This window comes from Macrobrachium rosenbergii, chromosome 42, assembly GCF_040412425.1.
Source record: "Macrobrachium rosenbergii isolate ZJJX-2024 chromosome 42, ASM4041242v1, whole genome shotgun sequence".
In the NCBI taxonomy this organism is placed as follows: Eukaryota; Metazoa; Arthropoda; class Malacostraca; order Decapoda; family Palaemonidae; genus Macrobrachium; species Macrobrachium rosenbergii.
In genome coordinates this window covers 35,939,321-35,962,857 of record NC_089782.1, presented here as the reverse complement: position 1 = coordinate 35,962,857, position 23,537 = coordinate 35,939,321, and the positions used below count along the sequence as shown (strand labels likewise).

Below are 23,537 nucleotides of genomic sequence, written 5' to 3'. Positions count from 1 at the left end.
ACATTTTATTAATTCTGTCTTTTCTTCTCAGTTTTTTTTTTCTTTTTGCATAACCATTTTCGTTTGCAAGAAGTCTCTACAATAAATATCTCTCTTCGTTTAATCCTATACCCATTATCCATCACCCCATAGTCTCTTACACAACCAGTACATCTCAATATATGAGTTATCCATAGCAACCATTCTTTCTTAACCCCCAGAAAACTGGTTGGTAGTTGGTGCATGTTAAGCTGGCATATGCCAACACGGGACCTGGCCCCAAGTGTGATAAGGTGTGAAAAGGTGTAGGAGGTTTGTTGTGAACCCCCGGACTCGTCCAACTAAACAAGACGACCCTAAAGTTTCACCTCGTCTTTTGTTAAGGTCATGACTTTTCTGTTCAAGGGAAAAAAATGATGCACTGTCTTTAAAAGGATATTCCGTAGGAAAAAATACAATACAAAGATTACGTCAGTTTTATTATCAACCTATTCTACATAACTTAAATGAATAAATAATTGAGAGGAAAATAGATTTCTGTGATATCTTTATCCAGCCGATGACCTCTTAGGCTGCGAGCTCAGGTCCTTCAAGCTGAAATGATAAAATAGAACACATTGATGGTTATTTTTACGATTAGGGTGAATTTAGCTGTGTATATATTAACAATCAAATTAAGAAATAAAATATAACCTTGTTCAGAAATCCGTGTGATTTGTCTTCTATATATTCCATAATGAATCTAAGATAGGAACGATGATTTTTTTCTTTAAATAATGTTGAATTTCTTGTTACTTTAATTTATGCAGTCTATTGAAAATTGTTTCAAATAACGTGCAAAGCTATCATAACATCTTACTTCTTTTTAAAAGAACTATTTTTTCAGACGTGGTAGAACCGACTGATTAAAAAATTAGATGAGTGATCAATTATGTCAGTATGCATGAACACCTAGTGTTAATGAAATAGGCAATCGAAACTTGAGGCATTAAATGAAAAAAACTATTTACTTAACTGACTCAGGTAGAATATTTGTTGACAAAGAATTTAAATAAACGTTGAAGAAGGTAAAGAAGCAATCTAACATTTAACTAACTTAACAAACTGACTGAAGAACACAAAGAACCGGGAAAGAATCAGGTAAACAGTGAGCCATTTATAAATAAACACTTTTATCGAATCACTCATCACACGGACGACCAACTTTCTCAAATTTTCCAACAGGAAGAGGAAGCTGCGCTTACCGAGATAGCGTAAGACCTCACGACAATGATGAAGTAGATCTGGATTGCCGCTAGGACGAACAGTATGATGGCAGCGATCACGGAGTTAGTGAAGATTATGTAGAGGATACCCAGGATGATGGAGAGTGCCACGCTGATGGCGCTGGCCCATACCCACGCCACGGCCAGGTTGCGGTTCTCCTGCAGAAGGGGAGGGGCTCACGTTATATGTATATTCGGGTACTGAACCGTTAACAGGCTAAGTACATTAAGTCTACTGTTGCCCTTCCGGTTGTAAATTATGACCAGGGTACAGTGATTTATACAAATGTTCTATTTGTGCTTAATACAGGAAAATATGAAAATTATAAAAATATAAAATTTAGTGTATTATACACAAATATATGTATATCGATATAATACATACATACACATATATATGTGTGTATATGTATATATATATATATATATATATATATATATATATATATATATATATATGCATATAATATTTGCATGCATATATATAATTATAAATATATATATACACAAATATACATACATATGTTTGAATGTATCTATAGTTTGAATGTATCTATAAGACCGAAACCACATTCAACAGCATTGCTGGATGGAAATACGAGAGAGAGAGAGAGAGAGAGAGAGAGAGAGAGAGAGAGAGAGAGAGAGAGAGAGAGAGAGAGACCAGTTGAAGTCCACGTATATAAACTTGGAAATCCCCAGTTCAAAATAGTTGATTCTCACCGTTCTCACTCCGTGGATGAGAATGATGGCGAAGATGATGTTGATGATGTCAACTGCCAGGTCCATCCATCCTTCGGGAACGCCTGGAACAGGTTCATTTGGGTGAGATTGCATTTGATGTTTAAGAATCGACACAGTTGTTATTATTATTATTATTATTATTATTATTATTATTATTATTATTATTATTATTATTATTATTGTTGTTGTTTTATTTATCCCACCAGTACACAAAACTGAATTTTAAAAATCGACAGTTATTATTATTATTGTTATTATTATTATTGTTTTACTTATCCCACCAGTACACAAAACTGAATTTAAAAAATCGAAACAGTTATTAAAAAATATTATTATTATTATTATTATTATTATTATTATTATTATTATTATTATTATTATTATTATTATTATTCCACCAGTGCACAAAACTGAATTTATAAAATTGACACAGTTCTTATTATTATTACTATTATTATTATTATTATTATTATTATTATTATTATTATTATTATTATTATTATTATTATTATTATTATTATTATTATTATCCCACCAGTGCACAAAACTGAATTTAAAAAATCGACACAATTATTATTTTTTTTTTTACTTATCCACCAGTACACAAAACTGAATAAAAAAAAATCGACACAATTATCATTATTATAATTTTACTTATCCCACCAGTACACAAAACTGAATTTATAAAATCGGCACAGTTCTTATTATTATCATTATTTATTATTATTATCATTTATTATTATTATTATTATTATTATTATTATTATTATTATTATTATTATTATTTTACTTATCCCACCAATACACAAAACCGAATTCAAAAAATCTACAGTTATTATTATTATTATTATCACACCAGTACACAAAACTGAATTCAAAAGCCATCTGCACTTACCATTAACCCCAAGGTAGATGCCATATGCCCCTTCTCCGATGTGGAACAGCTGAAAAAACAGAAAATATCTATCAACAAGATAAACTTATTGTCTAACTTTAGTCCCCATTTGCGTCACAATCCTTACAGAGAATGCAACAACGACGGAGATTTATCCTTAAGAAACACACACAAATATAAAACAATTAGAATATTTCAAAAATGCCGGATTCACTCCCGTCTCACCAGATTAAGAACGGCGATGATCAGAGTTCCAACTCGCAGATTGAAGAAGCAGCAGCAGTTAGGTACGACGAGATTGTTGGCAGTCATCTTACCGAGATGTTTAATTATCTGTTGGGGGAAATAGGTTTATGTTACTTCTGATTTTCTCCTATTGCGATAATAGTCCGGTTTCAGAGACGTAAAAGAATGCGTGTGAGGGAATTTCAGCGTGGATTTCACTGAAGATTTTCATTTGAATTCAGTCATGAGAACGAGTAAAATACGTTCATACATTTATATTATGCCTATGAATGTGCAAATCGAGACATACATGCACATATATATACATATACATATATATACATATATATGTGCGTGTGTGTTGTGTCTGTGCGGTTGTGTATCAATATATAAAAATAATGTTCGAATGTAATAATAATGTATAAAAAATTAGAAAATAATATTACTTTCGATAATGCACACATATATATAAATATATGTGTATACATACGTACATGTATATATACAGAAGAAAAAAAATACCAATAAAAAAAGAAAAAGAAACTAATAAAATTAAATCAGCTTCAAGTCACAGTGCGTTGCAAAAAAAAAAAAATCACTTTCTTACCTTCAAGAAAGCTGTAATAGATGTCCTAGTCTCTTCGCAGTCGAAGTTAAACTGATGACATCCGACTTGCCAGTCTGATATTTATACGTTGTGGACCCGCGAAAACCCACCTTCCATATCTTCCGGAGCGGAAGCGCGCTCTTGGAAAAACAAAGACTAAAGTTTTGTTATATTTACATAACTCCTAGAGCCACTTAAACGAAGTCTTTAACCCATTGCGTCATACTTATATTCATCAAATTCTTGATATATAAAACAACTGCAATATTTCTCAAATTAAACGCTAGAAAATCAAATAATTTACGAAAAAATTTTTCCTGTTAACATTCAGTTTTGCAGTCTATCAGATTTTATGTCAATGCCAGAATGAGTCTTCAACCTATTGCTTAAAATCATAAATTTTATAAAATCCTTAATATATACAACAGCTTAAAGATTTCTCAAGTTAAAGACTTGCAAATAAAACATTTAATCAAAAAAAATTTCTCGTAAACGTTCAATTTCTCAATCTCTCAGATTTTGTGTCAATGCCAGAATGAGTCTTCAACCAACTGCTTAATGCTTATCTTGAGAAAATCCTTAATATATTAGAAGGCTTAAAGAATTTTCGAGTTAAAGACTTGAAAATAGAATATTTTACACAAAACCAGTTTCCTGTAAACATTAAATTTTCAATCTATCAGATTTTGTATCACTTCAACCCACTGCGTAATACTTATATATTCATAAAATCCTTTAAATATTAGCTAGCCTTCAAGAATTCTCTACTTAAAGACTAGAAAATAAAATACTTTTTCAAAAAAAAGTTTCCCTTACACGTTCAGTTTTGCAATCGATCAGAATTTGTGTCAAGGCCAGAGCGAAATTTAGGGTAACATTTTGAAGAACCAGATGACGTCACCTGATAATAATACCAAAACAGTGACGTTTTTAGCACACAGCGCAATTCCGTACCCTATGCCAATATTGGGCCAATAGACATTACTTCGCCTTACAAGGTCATTTGACAATTTTACCCACGCACAAGCAGTTGATGATCTATCTAGCCATCTATCAATCTATCTATCACTGAGCTTCTAGCTGCTTCTAAGTTAGGCTAAATAATTTAGGTTTTAAAAGATTTACGGAACATGCTGCTATTATGCATATTTTTCAGTAATTATGCACAAATATTTTATTACATTTATCATAATACAAACATCAGTGAAATCGCAAATATCTCATTATTCTTATTATTATTATTATTATTATTATTATTATGATGCAACTATTCTTTTCAACAGAACATATTATTATTAATATTATCATTATGAGCTTACAATTTTATCCATTTATTTATTCATTTGTTAATCTATTTTTTATTTTCTAACAACTGACCTCTTCTTATTGTACTTACTACTACCATTTTTTACTTCTTTCAAATGAACACCAAATCCTTTGGGAGCTTGAATTTCAAGTCAGTGGCCCCTGTGGTGGCCTTGTTCCATATGGGTAATGTTCATCTTCTGAATAATAATAATAATAATAATAATAATAATAATAATAATAATAATAATAATAATAATAATAATAATAATAATAATAATTATTATTATTATTATTATTATTATTATTATTATTATTATTATTATTATTATTATTATCAGACTGCCGTAGAAAACGAATCACTAACCCAGTAGATGCAACGCCAGAAGGACCGTTAATGAATCAATAAATTCCAATGGAAAAGGGAATCCAAAACGAATAGGCAAATATGAAACAAGAGAAAAAATTCAGTCCTGAATTCCTGAAACGTCTTACTGAATTCAGAACATTCTCCAGTCATTGTATTCCTGGGAGATGACTTCGTTGCTAGGGTGCTTACCAAACACCTCATGCGGTGCACTGTAGGCACTACTTAAGGTTCTCCGCAGCGTGCCTTCGGCTCCTAGCTGCAACCCCCTTTCATTCCTTTTACTGCACCTCCTTTCATATTCTCTTTTTCCATCTTACTGTCCACCCTCTCCTAACAATTGATTCATAGTGTAACTGCTTTGAGGTTTTCCTCCTGTTACACCTTTCAGACCTTTTACTGTCAGTTTCCGTTTCAGAGCTGAATGACCTCATAGGTCCCAGTGCTTGGCCTTTGGGCTAAATTCTATATTCAATTCAACCAAAGACTTTTTCCTGAAAACTTCTTCTTCTTTGCCTTTTCGGGATGACTGTGACGCCCATAAAGTGTAAATATTGATAGAGAACATACAATTTAGGCCGAAGACCAAGTGCTGGGACCTACGAGGTCATTCAGCGCTGAAAGGAAAATTGAGAGTAAAGGTTACAAAGGCGTAACAATTGTTCGAAGAGGTGGAAAGTAAGACTGTAGAAAGAATATGAATGGAGGTACAGTAAAAGGGAATGAAAGGAGTTGCAGCTAGGGGCAGAAGGGACGTTGCAAAGAACCTTAAGGTGATGCCTACAGTGCGCCACGCGTGAGGTGAGCTGACGGCAATACTCACCTGCGGAGGTAAAATATTGATGACTTTTATCTTGCTTATGCCAGCTTACCTTCCTTATGTAGAACGTGATCAATGTTGTCGCTATTCTTCCTGTTTCATCTTCCTCTTCCTCTTCTTCTTCTTCTTCTTCTTCTTCTTCTTCTTCTTCTTCTTCTTCTTCTTCTTCTACAAGCAGTTGAAAGAACTCCGACAGAAATAAAATGTATTACGCATTATTTATACTCTGAGTAATAAAGCGGCAAGCGAATCATTATTATTATTATTATTATTATTATTATTATTATTATTATTATTATTATTATTATTATTGTTTCATTCTTACGACAAGGAAAGACTAAAGAGGAATATGGAAACTGAACTCATTTCTGTATCAAAGAATTGAAATTGAAAAAAAAAAATCACATAACACTAATATTATCCTTTAGCGAAAAATCACTTAAAGAATGATAAGAACACCGAATATCTATAACAAAAACAGTGATATATATATATATATATATATATAATATATATATATATTTAAATATAAATATATAAAATATATATTTATATATATATAATATAAAACATTATACATACATTTATTATTATTGTTATTATCAAATAGTAGTTTTATATACAATATATATATATATATATAATATATTATATATACAATATATATATATATATATACTGTATATATATACATACATATATATATATATATATATATATATATATATATATATATATATATATTTATTTATATATATATATATATATATATATATATATATATATATATATTTATATATATATATATATATATATATATATATATATATATATATATATATATATATATATATATCTCATAAATTTATAACAACTCATTCAAAGGAATTAATTAGGTATTCCATTTTCACCAAAGAGTAAACCGTCTGACCAAGGGGGGTCCTCTCGGAAACCAAAAAAAACCCTTACCTGCGCCAAGGGAGTCAAGTCCCTCTGGTCATCAACATCCGGCCAGAGAGGCGATAATAATCGGACATCCGTCTGGTCGAAGCGGCCGCTCTCGAGACATCCGAATCCCGTTGCTAAGAACGGCAGGATACTGCTGGGGAGGGTGGGGGTGGGGGGGAGGGGACTCCATACGCACAGGATTTCACTTTCTCACGGGACGCAAATTGAATTCCTGTATCGGGTTTTTTTTTTCGATGGGTCATGGCGGTTTTCCCTGTGGGGCAATCGAGGTCATTCTTTTTACGGAAGTATTACGACACCTTCTACGGTTTTGGAAAAGTTTGCAACAGGAAGTTTGTTAAAAAAATATGATTAATGCGTGACGTCAGAATTCATAACGGAACTCTATATCGGTTCCGCTTTGACGTCATCGCGTTTGTATTGGTAATTGTTTTTCTTAATTTGGAATATGAAATTTAAGCCAAAGGCCGAGTGCTGGGACCTATGAAGTCATTCAGAGCTGAGAATAATGTTGAAACGATTGTTAGGAAAGGTTGGAAAGTAAGATTAAAGAAAGAGAATATGAACGGAGATACAGTAAAAGAAATGAAAGAGGTTGCAGCTAGGAGTCGAAGGGACGCCGCAAAGAACCTCAAGTAACGCCTGCAGTTCACCGTGTGAGGTGCACTGATGGCACTAAGGGGCCCCCCACCAACCCCCCACCACCACCTTACGGGGCATATGGCAGTATTGGTTGCAAGGAATGGCGAACTTAAATGAAAAGCTGAATGACGATATCAACAGGTTTGTTTATTTTAGGACTGAAGAAAGGATGGATGATGTAAAGAAAAGGTCTGCAAACATAAACAAAGGGTTACAAGCATAAACACCATAAAGAAAGGAGTTACGAGCCTAAACTGCGTGGGCTTGGATGAACCTCTAAAGGTTAATTGATACATGACTTTCACGTTGATGCAATTCCCTTTCTGTGGCTGTTCGGATACGGAAACAGTCCGGTCAAGGTGAGAGGAAGTGATTCGAGGAGGAGCAGGCTACAGTTCGGTATTAATTGATCCGTAGGACTTCTGACGTCATCGGCGACATACCCAGGCCGGAAGTCTTGACACCAAAACAATCCAAATTTTTGTCCAATTTTTTCTGCGTAATGAAGTGACGTCTATCCCCTTTCTTGTCTGAAGCGAATTATGTAAGTTTTATTTTTTTTTTTTAAATAAATGGCAACCCTTTTTCCTAGCATTCTCTGGCTATATAAGTGACACACGAACCTTCCTTTGGTATCAGTTTCGTTATACTCTGTCTAGACTGTAACAGCAGGCTAAGGAACTCTTCTTTGAGAAAAAATACGAGTACCTATTTCACGAGGTTGGTCAGAAGTTACTTTGAAGTGATGTTTGTTTATTTAATGTAGTTTTTCTGGATTATTATACACACGCATTTGTTATTCGTGAAATCACTTGAAAATCGCAAGCATTTTCTAACGGAACTGAATCTGAATTTGTCGTCTCTATTTTAAATTTCATCCCTTAAGGCAAGTTTACGCTCGTTTTCAGACGCGTTGCGTCTTCACTAAGAAATCCAATTTCTTTGTCGATCTCCTGTCGTAGTGCAGTCTCTTTCAGTTCAATACATTTTACATCGTACAACAATCGAATTTCTTTGTGAATTTTCAATCATTGTTCAGTCTCTTTCAGTTCCTATACATCTTACATAGTAAATCAATCGAATTTCTTTGGGAATTTTCAATCATTGTTCAGTCTTTTTCAGTTCAATACATCTTACATCGTACAACAATCCAAATTCTTTGTGAATTTTCTGTAATTGTTTACAATGCAATTTTTGTGGATTCTCAATCATTGTCCAGCCTCTTTCAGTTCAATAATCTTACATCGTACAACAATCCAAATATTTTGTGAATTTTCTGTCATTGTTTACAATCCAATGTCTTTGTGGATTCTCAATCACTGTCCAGTCTCTTTCAATTCAATACATCTTACATCGTACAACAATCCAAATTTTTTGTGAATTTTCTGTCATTGTTTACAATCCAGTGTCTTTGTGGATTATCAATCACTGTTCAGCCTCTTTCAGTTTAATACATCTTACATCGTACAACAATCCAAAATCCTTGTGAAGTTTCTGTCATTGCCCAGTCTCTTCATGTACAATCCATCTCACACAGCATAACCCATACAATTTCACTTCACTGCGTTCATTGTTCTGAATTTCTTCTTTTCCAGCATCCAAAAGAAAAAAAATGGCGGAGCAGAAGTTCGTCCTCACCAGCTGTTGCTGTGGGTGTTCCCTCAGAACGGGAGCGCTCATCATCGCCATCCTCAGTCTGGTAAGTTGTTGGTTGGTTTAGATCAGTCTGGCCTCATGCCAGCGCGTGTCCTTGCGAAAAAGGGGCGGCCCGTAAATTTGGCGAGGTGTGAAATGGAACAAGAGGCTCTGTGTGGACCTCTGAACACTGACAACCAACAGAAACGAGGTTTTGGTTAGCTTGAAGTTAATGAAAACTTACTAGATAATGAAAATTCTGGCAATGTTTTCGCTTGAATTTAAATTGTTCAATTTACAAAACTTTTCTCCTCGTAGTGTCTTGTTTATGTTATGTTTGTCCTAAAAGGCATTCTGTTTTCTAGATAATGGAGTATTTTTTTTTTTTTACGTCAGACATACAATAATATATTTATCTATCCACGATAGCTGTGTTGCTTTCATCAACAGAGATTTTAAACAGACCTTAATAATCACGCAGCTATTATCTATTAAAAAGTAATTATGTATGTATATATATATACATATATATATATATATATATATATATATATATATATATATATATATATATATAATATTATACTGTAATCCAACAGTATAACATGATTTAAAAGACCCATAAAACCACCTGTATAGGTGCCTGATGTTAGTTGACTGTGCCTGGTTGCAGCCAAGGTGGATAGAGACATGGGCTAGCAACCTCTCCCCACACATGACTTGCGCACGCGCGCGTATTGACCTCTCCGTTTAACGTTAACGTAATGTATTTTCAATTTTTCAGGTCCTCAGTCTCATAGGCCTAGGGCTTGGCATCTTCGCTGGAGTAATCGGTAAGTTACGGAATCGTTTATTTTCTCCAACATTAAACCTGAATAACCTCCACTTTTGAATTATCTAACAAATGAATGAGTTATCTAATATATCCGGTCACTTTATCGCATCATTTTTACTCGCCATCTCCTCTTACAGTATATTTGTGTCTTGGGTTATGAATTCCCCTTCTATTTTTTTTATGATTTATATGAGAAACATTACTTGCTGACGTTCGCGTTCTTCTTCTTCTCCTTCAGGTCTTCTGGAAGGATGGTTCGATGTTGCTATTGACGTGATCAACATCATCCTGGCTGCGATCCTCATCCACGGCATTAGGACCGTGAGTGTTTTCCTTTTTTTTTCTGCTAATTTTTTTACTGTTATCCTAAATACCATGTCATCAGTAAAGAGTAGTATATTGTTCTTTAATTATAGTCCAATTAAGCCGGTACCTTCTCTTAAAGCTCCGTAAAGGTAGAATTTGTTTTTTTGTCCTATAGTTAGTACAGCGGATGTTTTTCTTGTCATCTTTCGTCAATATACAATTATTGCTATGAAACGCTTCCTTTACTATTGAATATTTACTTACTCTTGTGTACCTTAACACCGTTGCATATACTAAGAGTAAATCCAATTTGTAAAAAAAAAAAAAAAACTTGGTCTAATTTACTCCTCATATTTTTAAATAAATCACAATAATACCACAATCGCTTATGTTCCCATTATAAATTGTTCTATTATTCAATAAATATTAAGTTCTGTATTATCCCTCCTCTACATTACAGCCCCAATCCTAATATTTAACTAAATATACTCATAAATTAAGACTTAATTCTCTTCTTCACTCAGGAGCAACGCCGCTTCGTCCTTGCCTGGGTCTGGACGACTGTCGTCACGATCATCCTGACCGTCGTCCTGGGCCTCTTCGTCATCTTCCTGTCCTCATCCGTCACGGCAGCCATCATCCTCTTCATTTTCGCCGCCATCCAGACCTACTTCATTCTCGTCGTCTGGTCATACGCCGTGTCGGTAGGTGATACTTGGATTTCCATTTACTTACGTTCGAGAAACTAAGGCGTTTCCATCTTTCCTCTCTTTTATCCACTAAAATAACGTATTTTTTTTATATAAGTTTAAAATAACGTATATTAAGCTTTTTTTTATCACTGTTATTCATTCTCCTTGGATCAACGGTACTTTTAGAAATATAAAAATTGATTTTCGTAAAGGATTTTGCTTGAAAAGTCCACAAAAGTTATCCTGTCTCCTTCTTCTTCTTCCACAAATGAATTCACGTTCCATTTTCTTTGTTTACCTTCAGCTGGAGACGCCAGAACTCCCGGTAACGCGCCAGTCGACGTTGCAGAACTTGCAGCAGTGACCATTGGAAGAAACTGTATTTTTAGCAGACGCTGAAGAACTTTGTCTGTTTATTTGTGCAACAAATGAGTAGTTCTTGCCAATCATATTTTAGTTTTCTGTGAATGTTTTATTTATTTTATTCTTGAATAAATGTCGAGGTAAATTCTGATTCTGTTGTTTTATTTTCAATACTTGACGACTTCGTCTGATCTAATTTGCAACGTTATAAGTGTTGCTTATCCAATTCTATGGTTCTTCGGTTACTTTGAACGGATATTTCAAATTGCAAACAGAAAACAACTCCCATTTTGTTTCACAGGTTTTTTTAAGTAAAAGCTGGAGTAATAAGAACAATACTTTGATAATGGAGACAGGGAAATGAACGCTATTGAGTAACGTGTTATCATGCAACTTCGGTTCTTTTGACGGATTTTTGCATTCCCTAAATGTGTTATTCTCAAATGACTGAAATATTTACAAATGGACACTCAGCAACCTCTCTCCTATGCAGATGACAGTTCTATCTCTCCTCATCTCGGAGTTCAGGGGTCCACACCAGGCCTCTTACAACTTTTCACACCTTATTCTATTCCAATACTGATGTCAGTTGAGAATACTGTTACCATCCCCACTACTAAATTTTCCATACTTTTTCCAAATAATGTCTCATAAGAATTTCATTTTTTTATATAATATTAAAATATTGCATATGCCACGAACACCTACACTGAAATCCTCATAAACCAAAAACCATGTTTCTGACAAACAATCAAATTCTAAACGTCTGATCAGTGTGATATTTAGAACTGCCTTTTGATTTATGAATACACAGTTAGTATCAGAATTAAGTACTCTAAGTACTGACAATGAACTCAAAAATAAAAAATAAAGATTTGATTAACCCCAGCTGAAGCTTACCTCTTGAAATATTAATACCTAGAGAGCCAGGTCCTTAGCTGGACCCCTCCCCCGGCTAACGAAGCCTAAGGCACTATACGTTCACATAGATGATTGGGATACGACCTAACCTAACCTAACCTAGGGCGCCAGTCTTTACACAACCTGGAAGATCCCACTAACGAAACCTAGGTTACTAGATCCTCACTTGCCTGGTGAGTGGTGTCACTTTAAGAACATTCAATAAAACCTTACCTTTGTCAGAACCAGAGCTTGCAGAAGTAGGCTATCACGGGGATCTTAGAAAACATCTTGTATTTCACTATTCTGTTTTTGCCTCACACAAAAAACCGCAGTTTCCCACTCCGCCCCCAACAATCGTGGGATATAATGGGTTCAAGTATCTTTAAACTACTAGTCTGTTACCGAAATAAACGCTATACGGACGTTCGAAACATACTAAAAGATTCAAATTGGAGGAGATAATCCAACGAACAAGTCACACGGTCATAACGAAGGAGCCGTGACTATGAACTGAAAGTTTGAAACTGGTTTTTTTAACATTTCTCAAGCAACGCCTGAATTCCAAAGTCACACTCAGTTGATAAAACATGATGAGAAACCATCTGGAAACCGCATCTCCAGATGAAAATAACGGAATGCGTTCCATGTAGGTTAGTTATCCTGACCACATGCGATAAGACGAATTAAATATGATCGGAACCTCACTCACGTGAACGTCGAACATAAACAAATTAGAAACAACACCAAATGCGTAAAGCCATTCGTCGTTAAATTTGCGAGATTTTAGTATGACTTTCTTTTGGAGCTTAGTGAGGATATTTATGAACAAGGTAAAAAAAAAATTTAGAGAACTGGTATACATTAAAGTGAAATAATACCAAATAGGTAAAGCATTCTCCATGTTCGGAGACCCTCGATCTCAGAACTTATTATCCACGGTGGAATATGTTCTGGCCTTTTGCGAAATCACTATACCAAGATCTATAGATTTATTAATCTTTAGACCTTGCCCTATACCATGCAGTAGCCTGAGAGTTGTAATGTTTTTAGAAGTATTCCACTGAGTGCTGTTTGACCACAAGCATCAATTTCCTCAGTTTTAACAAACGCATACAATCGTATATTATTCTGTTTACATAGTGAGCAAACGGGATTTTTATACATATTTTGATCTAGTTTTAGTTGATTTTATAATTACTGGTTTTATGGGAAATACATTTCTTTCTTTATTTGAAATCCACAGTTAAAGCATAAACCTACACATTATTATTTTATGTGTAAAACAAAGATAGTCCTTAGGAAACGAATCTACGCTTAAATATCACAAAATCTCAAAAAGAAGATGATGTCCAGCGTGGTCATTCTCTCTTATTAATGGCCCCTGTACAGTATAAGTGTGGAGAATGCAAGGTCTTCTCTAGACCTTGGGAGAATTCAGGTACCTTGGTCGAGCTTTGGGAAGGCTCGTAACTTCTGCGGACGGGACTAGTCGTCTCGTTCCTGATTTTATTACCGCACTTTGGATGGTATGGGTACAAGTGAACCGTTACAAAAGCAAACCCTGTCTACTACTACTAAGTACTGCTACTACTAAGACACTCATACGGATAAGCCTCAAACGTTTTCTTTTTAAACCTAGGCACACTTCATACGACATTCACATAATGCAACATTTTTTCTGTTTTCGCTCTTAATGCGTTTACTTTAGTTTTATTGAATAATTTTGTCATAGGATCGAAAATTTTGATACATTAATCTCTGGATTGCTCTAATTTCTACTTTACCCACTTGAGAAAAGACCTTTCCTGGGTGTTTCTTTGCATAACAAACAGTCAAAGTTCATGTTATGGTCTACTAGATCTGGTTAACTCTAACGCTTATTAGAGAATGTTATTACGTCTGGATTTTTCTTTTTCCATATTTAAGAGCGTAATCCAGTTATGAATCAATAAGAGGACCATTCGCTATTCCACAAAAATCAGCGGAAATTCTCAATAAACCCAAAGGTAAAATTCAGATGAAACCTTCAGCTACCGTCAACTTACCCAAAACCAATCGTCGTTGAAAATAAAACAAAACGAGACGAAATCTAAACAGGTTTATTCATATAAATAATAAATTAAAGCAATTATTATAAGTCTTCCACTGACTTGCTGAGACCGTTGTCTGATGACAGCATTCAGGATTCGTGATGCAGAATCTTGCCCCAGTAAGCCAGTCGTGCAGCGTCTACCGTGATACCGGGAGCTCTGGTGTCTCCAGCTAACGGAGAAGAAGAAGAAAACAAAACAAGTGAATTAATCAAGTTGTTGTTGTTTTAGATTAAGCCAGGCTTTTGCTGGCACGGACTCTTGCTCTTAAGGAAGCCCGTAAAATCTATTATGAATTTGCCTACAATAACATAAATTACTAAAATATGTGAATCAATTATTTGGTTAAGTTGTTTTTGTTTTAGATTAAGCCAGGCTTGTGCTGGAACGGGCTCTTGCTCTTAAGGAAGCCCGTAAAACATATCAAGGATTAAGCTGCTATCATGTAAATCATTTATAGTATTTTGATAAATTTTTACTTGAATACCACAACCACTCCCTTAGGCGCCGTGTCTAGTAGTACCAGCCCATTGGGAATGAATGTTATAGCATAAACAAAAGAGGGTAAATATCTCGGTAACAATAAATTTGTTTTAGATTTTAGTGCGGTTTTCGTATTACGTAATTTTAAACAGACTTAAGAACACAACAAAACAACTCCCATATAGAGTTGTTATGTTAAAGGTAAAATAATACATACATTTATATCCAGTGTTAACATTACTTTATAAAAGAGAGAGAGAGAGAGAGGACTCACCGAGATGGCGTAGGACCTGACGACGATGATGAAGTAGCTCTGGATGGCTGCGAAGATGAAGAGGATGATGGCCGCCGTGAGGGATGAGGTCAGGAGGATGATGAAGATGCCCAGGGCCACCGTCAGGATGACGGTGACGATCGTTGCCCATACCCAGACGAGGACGAGGGGCCGGCGTTCCTGAGGGTGGGTAAGAGAAGGCAAAATTAAGACCCTCAAATTAAGATCCTCGGTGAGGACAGAGTGGAGCCAGTCGCCTGGTTCCTTGAGGAATTGGAATTTTAATATAGGTCAAAGGCCAAGCGTTGGGACCTATGAGGTCATTTAGCACTGAAAGGGAAATTGACAGTAAAAAAAAGGTTTGAAAGGTGCAACAGGAGGAAAACCTCGCAGTCGCACTTACAAAACAACTGTTAGAAGATGGTGCAAAGTAAGATGGAAGAAAGATAATACGAACAGAGGTACAGTAAGAGGAATGAAAGGGGTTCCAGCTAGAGGCCGAAGGGACGCTGCAAAGAGCCTTAAGTATGCAAGATTTAATGACTTTTGCTCGCTACTTTGATAAACATCAGCAAAGTTACTAGTTATATACTCATTATTAAGTAAATATGGAATTCATAAAAGCAACACCTACTGTCCTGATTCCATGAATGAGAATTGCAGCCAGGATTATGTTGACAACGTCAATACCTACGTCCAGCCACCCCTCCGTCAGACCTGGGAAAGAATATGGCGGATTTTCCAAAATGGGAATAAAATACAAGAAGATTTTCCTTTCTAAAGAGTCATAACAATACGGAAGCTGGTCCGTTTATAAATGTCTTATGATTATCTTTAGAGTGTATTTGGTCTTTTAATGTAAACAAAATGAGAATTATGAATGACTTTATTTGATTGACGTGTAAATTTGATACTGCTTATTTTTCATACAGGTTATAAGAGTTATTTGAATAATTGAATGCCTGTAGAAATGGCTGATTTGCAGAGATTAATAATGTCTTGTAGAACTTACCACTTACTCCAGCGAAGATGCCAAGCCCGAGTCCAACCAGACTGAATATCTGTAAATTTAAGAACATTGTTTTCAGAATTAATACCATTTCCTCTCTCTGTATACATGCATACTTTTACTCCTCTCTATGTATACGTGCACATATACTTTTATTCCTATGTTTACATGCATATATACTTTTATTCCTATGTATACATGCATATATACTTTTATTCCTCTCTATACATACATGCATACTACTATAACTCGTTCCTCTAGAACCAGACTCCTAAGAATTGTTGGAAGTTTTAGAAAATGAAAAAGAAACATTTTTTAATATATGTAATATAGAGTTCTCGTAATAAGCAAGTTTTTTTTTTTAATTCAAAATCTGCTTCAACGAATCATTCATCATAAAGATAAGAGCAACACAAAATAAAAGAATAAATCTAAAATGTACAACTTGCAATGCCAAATAAACAAAACGAATTGAATTTTTAATCAAAATATATCGTACACCAAACGGACAATTCTGAAAATGGGAACAGAATTATATATAACCTAACATTCCTTTTTTGGTTGCTCAGAATCTAAAGGTCCACACTAAACCTATACTTCCCTCTCACACCTTACCACACTCACGGACCACCTTTTTGGGCAAGAGCCCGTGCTGGCATAAGGGCCATTTAACCAACCATCTGCCTCTGTTGCTTAACCACAGTCCAGGGGTCCACACCAAACCTCTTATTCCCTCTCACACCTTACCACATTCACGGACCACCTTTTTGGGCAAGAGCCCGTGCTGGCATAAGGCCCATTTAAACAACCACCTGCCTCTGTTGGTTAACCACAGTCCAGGGGTCAACACCAAACTTCTTATTCCCTCTCACACCTTACCACACTCACGGACCACCTTTTTGGGCAAGAGCCCGTGCTGGCATAAGGCCCGTTTAACCAACCACCTGCCTCTGTTGGTTAACCACACCACCAACAAACCTCTGATTAGCTCACACCTTACCACACTGAGGACCGGCAATGATAACCAACCACCAACAACCAGTAGCTCACCAGACTGAGGACGGCAATGATGAGAGACCCCGTTCGGAGGGAACATCCGCAGCAGCAGCTGGTGAGGGTGCAATTCTGGTTGGCCATTTTCTCTTTCCTTTTAATGCTGGAAGATGGATTTGAAATTTTAATTACTTTGAGACTGAAAAGTATGTATATGTATGTATGTGTATATATATATATATATGTATATATACATAGATATATATGCATATATATCTATAAGTATATATATATATATACATACATATATATACACACATATACTTATAATGTATATATATGATGTATATAGATTACATATATATTATACATATATTATACATATACATATTAAATATATATATACACATTATACGCACATATATATATACAAATAAATATAAATATATACATATATATATTTATACAATTATAAACTAATTATATACATATAAACAGAGAGAGAGAGAGAGAGAGAGAGAGAGAGAGAGAGAGAGAGAGAGAGAGAGAGAGACTAACTTACCGTATATTAAATATCCTTTTTGCTGGCAGGAATTATCCCTCCAGAAGTTCTGCTGTTTACAGTCTCGATAAAACTGATATCCGTCGAAAAAGTAGACGGCTCTTATATACTCAAAAACATATTTGGTTAAATAAAATGGGTTGCCACGTTGTCAATATTATTATGACTTAAGAGTTGGCGTAAGCAGCAACGTCATTTTAGGTAGAGTTGCCATGTAGCCTAATATCACTCAACTTACGCGAGGCATTCAGGGAAGAGTTGCCACCTACCGAATAACACCAATCAAAAAAATGACTCCTTAATTTCCTGTCCTGAACTTTCACTTTACGTCGGTTAAAAACTTACGCCGTAATTAATCTGGCCTAAACTTTGCCCGGCTCTCTGCGAGACGCCTCCTTCGCCTTCAGACAAATTGTTTCCATATCCGAGGGCAAGGGCGTCAGGAAACTGTTCCCAGATGTAGTGTAGTAGGTTCTTGGAGTTACGGATTTACTTTATAATCTATTTTGGGGTTACGCCTACGTTGCTGTGGTTCCTTTCTTCTTTCTTTTCCGATGGACTTCGTGGAAAACAACGCAAAGCAGAAAAATGGACTTATTTTTACGCAATGCTGAAAATAATGACAAAGAGAAAAATGGACTTGTTTTTGAATGTACTCATTCTGAAATAATAAAACAACGGAAAGAAAAATGGACTTGTTTTTAATGTAGTCATTCTGAAATAATAAAACAATGAAGAAAAATGGACTTTTTTTGAATGTACTCATGCTGAAAATAGCAGAGAAGAAAAATGGATAGATAGACAGATAGATAAATATTGAAATTATATATATACATATATATTATTTATATATATATATGGGAAAGTATATATATATATGTATTTATATATATTCTATATATATTTATGTATATTATATATATTCTATATATAGGCTATGTGTGTAAAATTATCATCAAATAACCAACAACTGAAAACTGAATCAAAGACAAAAATACAGAATGATTCCGAGCAAAAACAAAAATAAAATAGTTTATTCTATTTTTAACACAAGCACAATGAAAAGACGCCCTAGAGTTTCCGCTATTCCCGTGAATGATGACGTCACCGGACCGCAAAACAAAAAAAAAAAACCTATCTTACCTGAATCCTAGCTGACCACATCCTTCCGCCTCAAGCGAGGGAAGCAGTCCCTGGGTATCTGTTTCCCTTTGACCTAGGAATAGGTCAAGGGTATTTTATTTGAATGCAATATTGTGCAGAATAGTTTTCATGACGTTAAAGAATTCAATTTTTTTTACAGGTACCTTTGTTGAAAACTTACGTCAGGAGGACCGGATGGGATATAAAATTTAGGCCAAAGGTCATTCAGCTTTGAGAATAACGTTGAAACAATTGTTGGGAGAGAGTGGAAAGTAAGATGGAAGAAAGAGAATATGAAGGGAGGTACAGTAAGAGAAACGAAAGGGGTTGTAGCTTGGGGCCGAAGGAACGCTGGAAAGAACCTAAGTAATGCCTACATTGCACCGCATGAGGTGCACTGACGGCACTAACCCCCCTACGGAATATACAAAAATAAACTTTTCTTATAAGGTATAATTTATAGTAAATTTTCAAAAAATTATATAACAAAATTGTAGATGTGAGACATACATGTATTTATCAAGTGTGTATGGAGTGAATGAAAGGGCTTTGTCAAGACTTAATTATTTATTGCAAAGTTCTTATAAAAACAAATAATTTCCGACGTCGATAATCACTGCATTTGTATCGCCAGTCTACAGAATCCAATAAATCAATCGGTCTCAAACGCGCAAATCTAACAGATTTTTAACGACCACGGATGACGTTTGTTTTGGAATACAAAATCTAGGTCAAAGGCCAAGCGCTGAGACCTATGAGGTCATTCAACGCTGAAAATAACGATGAAACAATTGTTAGGAGAGGGTTCAAGAAAGTAAGAAGGAAGAAAGAGAATATGAACGGAGATACAGTAAAAGGAACGAAAGGGGTAACAGCTAGGGGCCGAAGGGATGCCGCAGAAAACCTTGAGTAATGCCTACAGTGCACCGTGTGAGTTGAATATAGATGAATATAGAATTTAGGCCAAGCACTGGGATGATGTCATTCACTGAAATGAAATTGACAATAAAAGGTCTGAAAAACGGGAGGAAAACCCCCACTATGAAGCAAGGAGAGGGTTCTAAGATGAAGAAAGAGAATTGAACGGACAGTAAAAGGAAGAGAAAGGGGTAGCAGCCAGGGCCGAAGGGATTTGGTCTGAAACGTTTTGCCGTTTTGTAACGGTGACAGGATGTAACAGCCCCAGCAGTAGTTTTTTTTCTTTTCTAAGCCTTTTTCTAATACCTGAAGGTCGTACTCCAAGACTTCCGGTGGTAAACACTAATAATCATGTCACTCTTGTTAACATTTACATCATCTTACGTCATTAATGTTCTATTCCATTTTCCCTGACGTAAACATTAGACTTATACGGTCTATGTAGCCATCATCGATATTTGAAAGTATAAAGACTTTCAAACACCGACTACAGAATTGATTGAACTGAATCTAGATTTTAGACCAAAGGCCAAGCACTGGGACCTATGAAGTCATTCAGCGCTGAAACGGAAACTGACAGCAAAAGGTCTGAAAGGTGTAACAGGAGGAAAACCTCAAAGCAGTTGCACTATCAATCAATTGTCAGGAGAGAGTGGATAGTAAGATGGAGGACGACATGAGAGGAGGTACAGTAAAAGGAACGAAAGGGGTTGCAGCAACTAGGGGCCTAAGGAGGAATATTATACCGATTATATCCAACTGATCGTATTATTAAAAGTAATTACGCGGTTAAAATAAAGTATGCCTTAGTTTAACCAGACCACTGAGCTGATTAACAGCTCTCCTAGAGAGGGCTGGCCCGAAGGATTAGACTTATTTTACGCGGCTAAGAACCAGTTAGTAATTACGAGGTACTTTGTTTTATTCACGATGATCTAGGTGTTCTTGCATTGGAAAGATTACTTTCATATCGTAGCCTACAAGTGGAAGCTTTTGCCGTTCCTCATGGTCGTACGGAGTTACGAACCTCCTTTGATAAACACATACTTCGATAAACTCTTTACACAATGCAACTGGGTGCCACTGTCAGCTTGGGTTAGGTAAAAAGGGCGTGGGTTGGGCAACCCCATCCCTAAATAAAGGCTGAGAAAGCGGAAGGCTGTACATCTTTCTAGCGTCAAACAGTCCAAAGGATAGGATGAGTATGGCATTACTCACACATGATTTATATATATATATATATATATATATATATATATATATATATATAGATATAGATAGATGATAGACAGATATACAGATAGATAGATAGATAAATAGACAGATAGGTAATGTATTATATATATGCATATTATGTATATAAAGATAGATATAAACTGTATATATATATATATATTATATATATATATATATATATATATATATATATATATATATATATATATATATATATATATATATATATATAGAGAGAGAGAGAGAGAGAGAGAGAGAGTTATAGCTACCACATCCATTCTATAGACCAGAAAGTAAACGACTTGAAAATCTGATCACTACCAATTGAAAATGGGATGACCAAATAAACCACAGAACTTCATCTATAAATCAAAAGATACGTATGCTCGCACGGGCTCTTGCTCAGTGGAGGGGGACAGACAGGAAATGACGTCAGTGCAAGACGATGTGGAGGGGAGATCGCTTCGAGGCCAGACTCGAGTGGAGAGGGAGAAGTGCTAGAAATAAGGGCTTCTCTGCCCGCCTCTTCTCTAGCACTGGTACCCAAGCACACCCCTGAGGATGGAAAATTAATGAATGAATTAAATAAAAATAAACATAAAATAACATGGTTAAAAAATACTCGTGGTAGCAGTCTTGAAATGGAGAAACAAATCACAGTTATGTATGGGTAGGCTACATATTTTTATATATATGTACCCATACATAACTGTAGATTTGTTTCTCCAATAATAATAATAATAATAATAATAATAATAATAATAATAATAATAATAATAGCCTGAGTTCAAATGGAGACACAAATCCACAGTTATTTGAATGGGTACATATTTTTTAACATAACATTTGTTTCCCAATAATAATAATAATAATAATAATTAATTTCTCCAATAATAATAATAATAATAATAATAATAATAATAATAATAATAATAATAATAATAATAATATAATAATAATATTAATAATAATAATAATAATAATGGTAGGAGTCTTCAAATGGAGAAACAAATCCACACTTATGTATGGTAACAAAAATATTTAAAAATAAATCTCTACACAATGCTTTCGGGAATCTACAGAGATTTATTTCTAAACATATGTCCCCACGCATAACTGTGGCTCAGTTTCTCCAACAAACATAATGGTTATGGGAAGATAATAAGTAGAAATAAATGTAAAAGAAACATTATACAAATATATGTTTTGAGCTGCAATCAGTCTTTTGTGCTTGAAGGTGCTTCTAATAAATCACTCTTCTTTTAAGAATGTTTTATGGTATTATGTTTTTATTATGATTTTAATACTATATATATATATATATATATATATATATATATATATATATATATATATATATATATATATATATATATATATGTATCAGTGAGGCTTGTGGATCCACTTACAACAGGCGTGGGCTTCATAGCATGAGACACAGTCACGGCGAAAGTAATTGGAAGATTAGGCTCGTTGGGAGTATCAGGGTAGATCTTATCCATGTACCATCTTCCACCGATTAAATTTCCACCAGATACGTAAGCACCCTGTTCGAATGAGAAGAAGAAGAAGAAGAAGAAGAAGAAGAAGAAGAAGAAGAAGAAGAAGAAGAAGAAGAAGAAGAAGAAGAAGTTAGACATCTTTAAAACACATTACAGTACTTGATCATTCATACAATATACGTGAGAAAAAATTAATGTTAATTGAGTCTACATTATCATGACATTTCTAATAACGATGAAGTAGGAATTATTTGCACACTTCATTTTAACATTACAAAAATACACAATATTTTAAATACCAGTATTAACTATGCAGCACTCTACACAATAAGCCATTATTTTCACAGTTTATCCCACGTATAGATCCATCGTATCTGTTGGCAGCACAACTAAACTTGTGTATACTACAAAAGAAAGTAACTCATGTTTTCTGATTTAGCGCTGGAACTGAGGAGTAAAAGACCTCTGGAACTGAGGAATAAAGGACCTCTGGAACTGAGGAGTAAAAGACCTCTGGAACTGAGGAATAAAGGACCTCTGGAACTGAGGAGTAAAAGACCTCTGGAACTGAGGAATAAAGGACCTCTGGAACTGAGGAGTAAAAGACCTCTGAAACTAAGGAATAAAGGACCTCTGGAACTGAGTAATAAAGAACCTATGGAACTGAGGAATAAATGACTTTTAGAACTGAGGAATAAAGGCCTCTGGAACTGAGGAGTAAAAGACCTCTGAAACTAAGGAATAAAGGACTTCTGGAACTGAGGTAATAAAGAAT

At 34.8% G+C, this 23,537-nt stretch overlaps 2 protein-coding genes and 1 pseudogene across 2 annotated transcripts; 1 reads left to right on the top strand and 2 right to left on the bottom strand.

Moving 5' to 3' along the window:
* Nucleotides 1-448: 448 nt before the first annotated feature.
* Nucleotides 449-18,597, bottom strand: LOC136827800 (uncharacterized). Its single transcript, XM_067085258.1, has 13 exons — nucleotides 17,964-18,597; nucleotides 17,459-17,564; nucleotides 16,412-16,460; nucleotides 16,034-16,116; nucleotides 15,400-15,579; nucleotides 9,457-9,514; nucleotides 6,211-6,375; nucleotides 3,716-3,789; nucleotides 3,109-3,216; nucleotides 2,884-2,932; nucleotides 1,968-2,050; nucleotides 1,224-1,403; nucleotides 449-573 (listed from the first exon to the last, which is right to left on the bottom strand). The coding sequence occupies exons 2-13, from the start codon at nucleotides 17,543-17,545 to the stop codon at nucleotides 547-549; spliced, it is 1,143 nt and encodes a 380-aa protein (XP_066941359.1). The 5' UTR covers nucleotides 17,546-17,564; nucleotides 17,964-18,597; the 3' UTR covers nucleotides 449-546.
* LOC136827662 (uncharacterized) lies at nucleotides 9,414-11,727 on the top strand. The gene is made up of 5 exons (XM_067085132.1): nucleotides 9,414-9,517; nucleotides 10,238-10,286; nucleotides 10,527-10,609; nucleotides 11,119-11,298; nucleotides 11,591-11,727. Exons 1-5 carry the CDS (start codon nucleotides 9,431-9,433, stop codon nucleotides 11,648-11,650), a joined length of 459 nt encoding a protein of 152 aa, XP_066941233.1. The 5' UTR covers nucleotides 9,414-9,430; the 3' UTR covers nucleotides 11,651-11,727.
* Nucleotides 18,598-21,498: 2,901 nt separating the features above from the next.
* The window catches only part of LOC136827799 (dynein axonemal heavy chain 10-like), an 86,496-nt pseudogene continuing 84,457 nt past the window's right edge, over nucleotides 21,499-23,537 (bottom strand).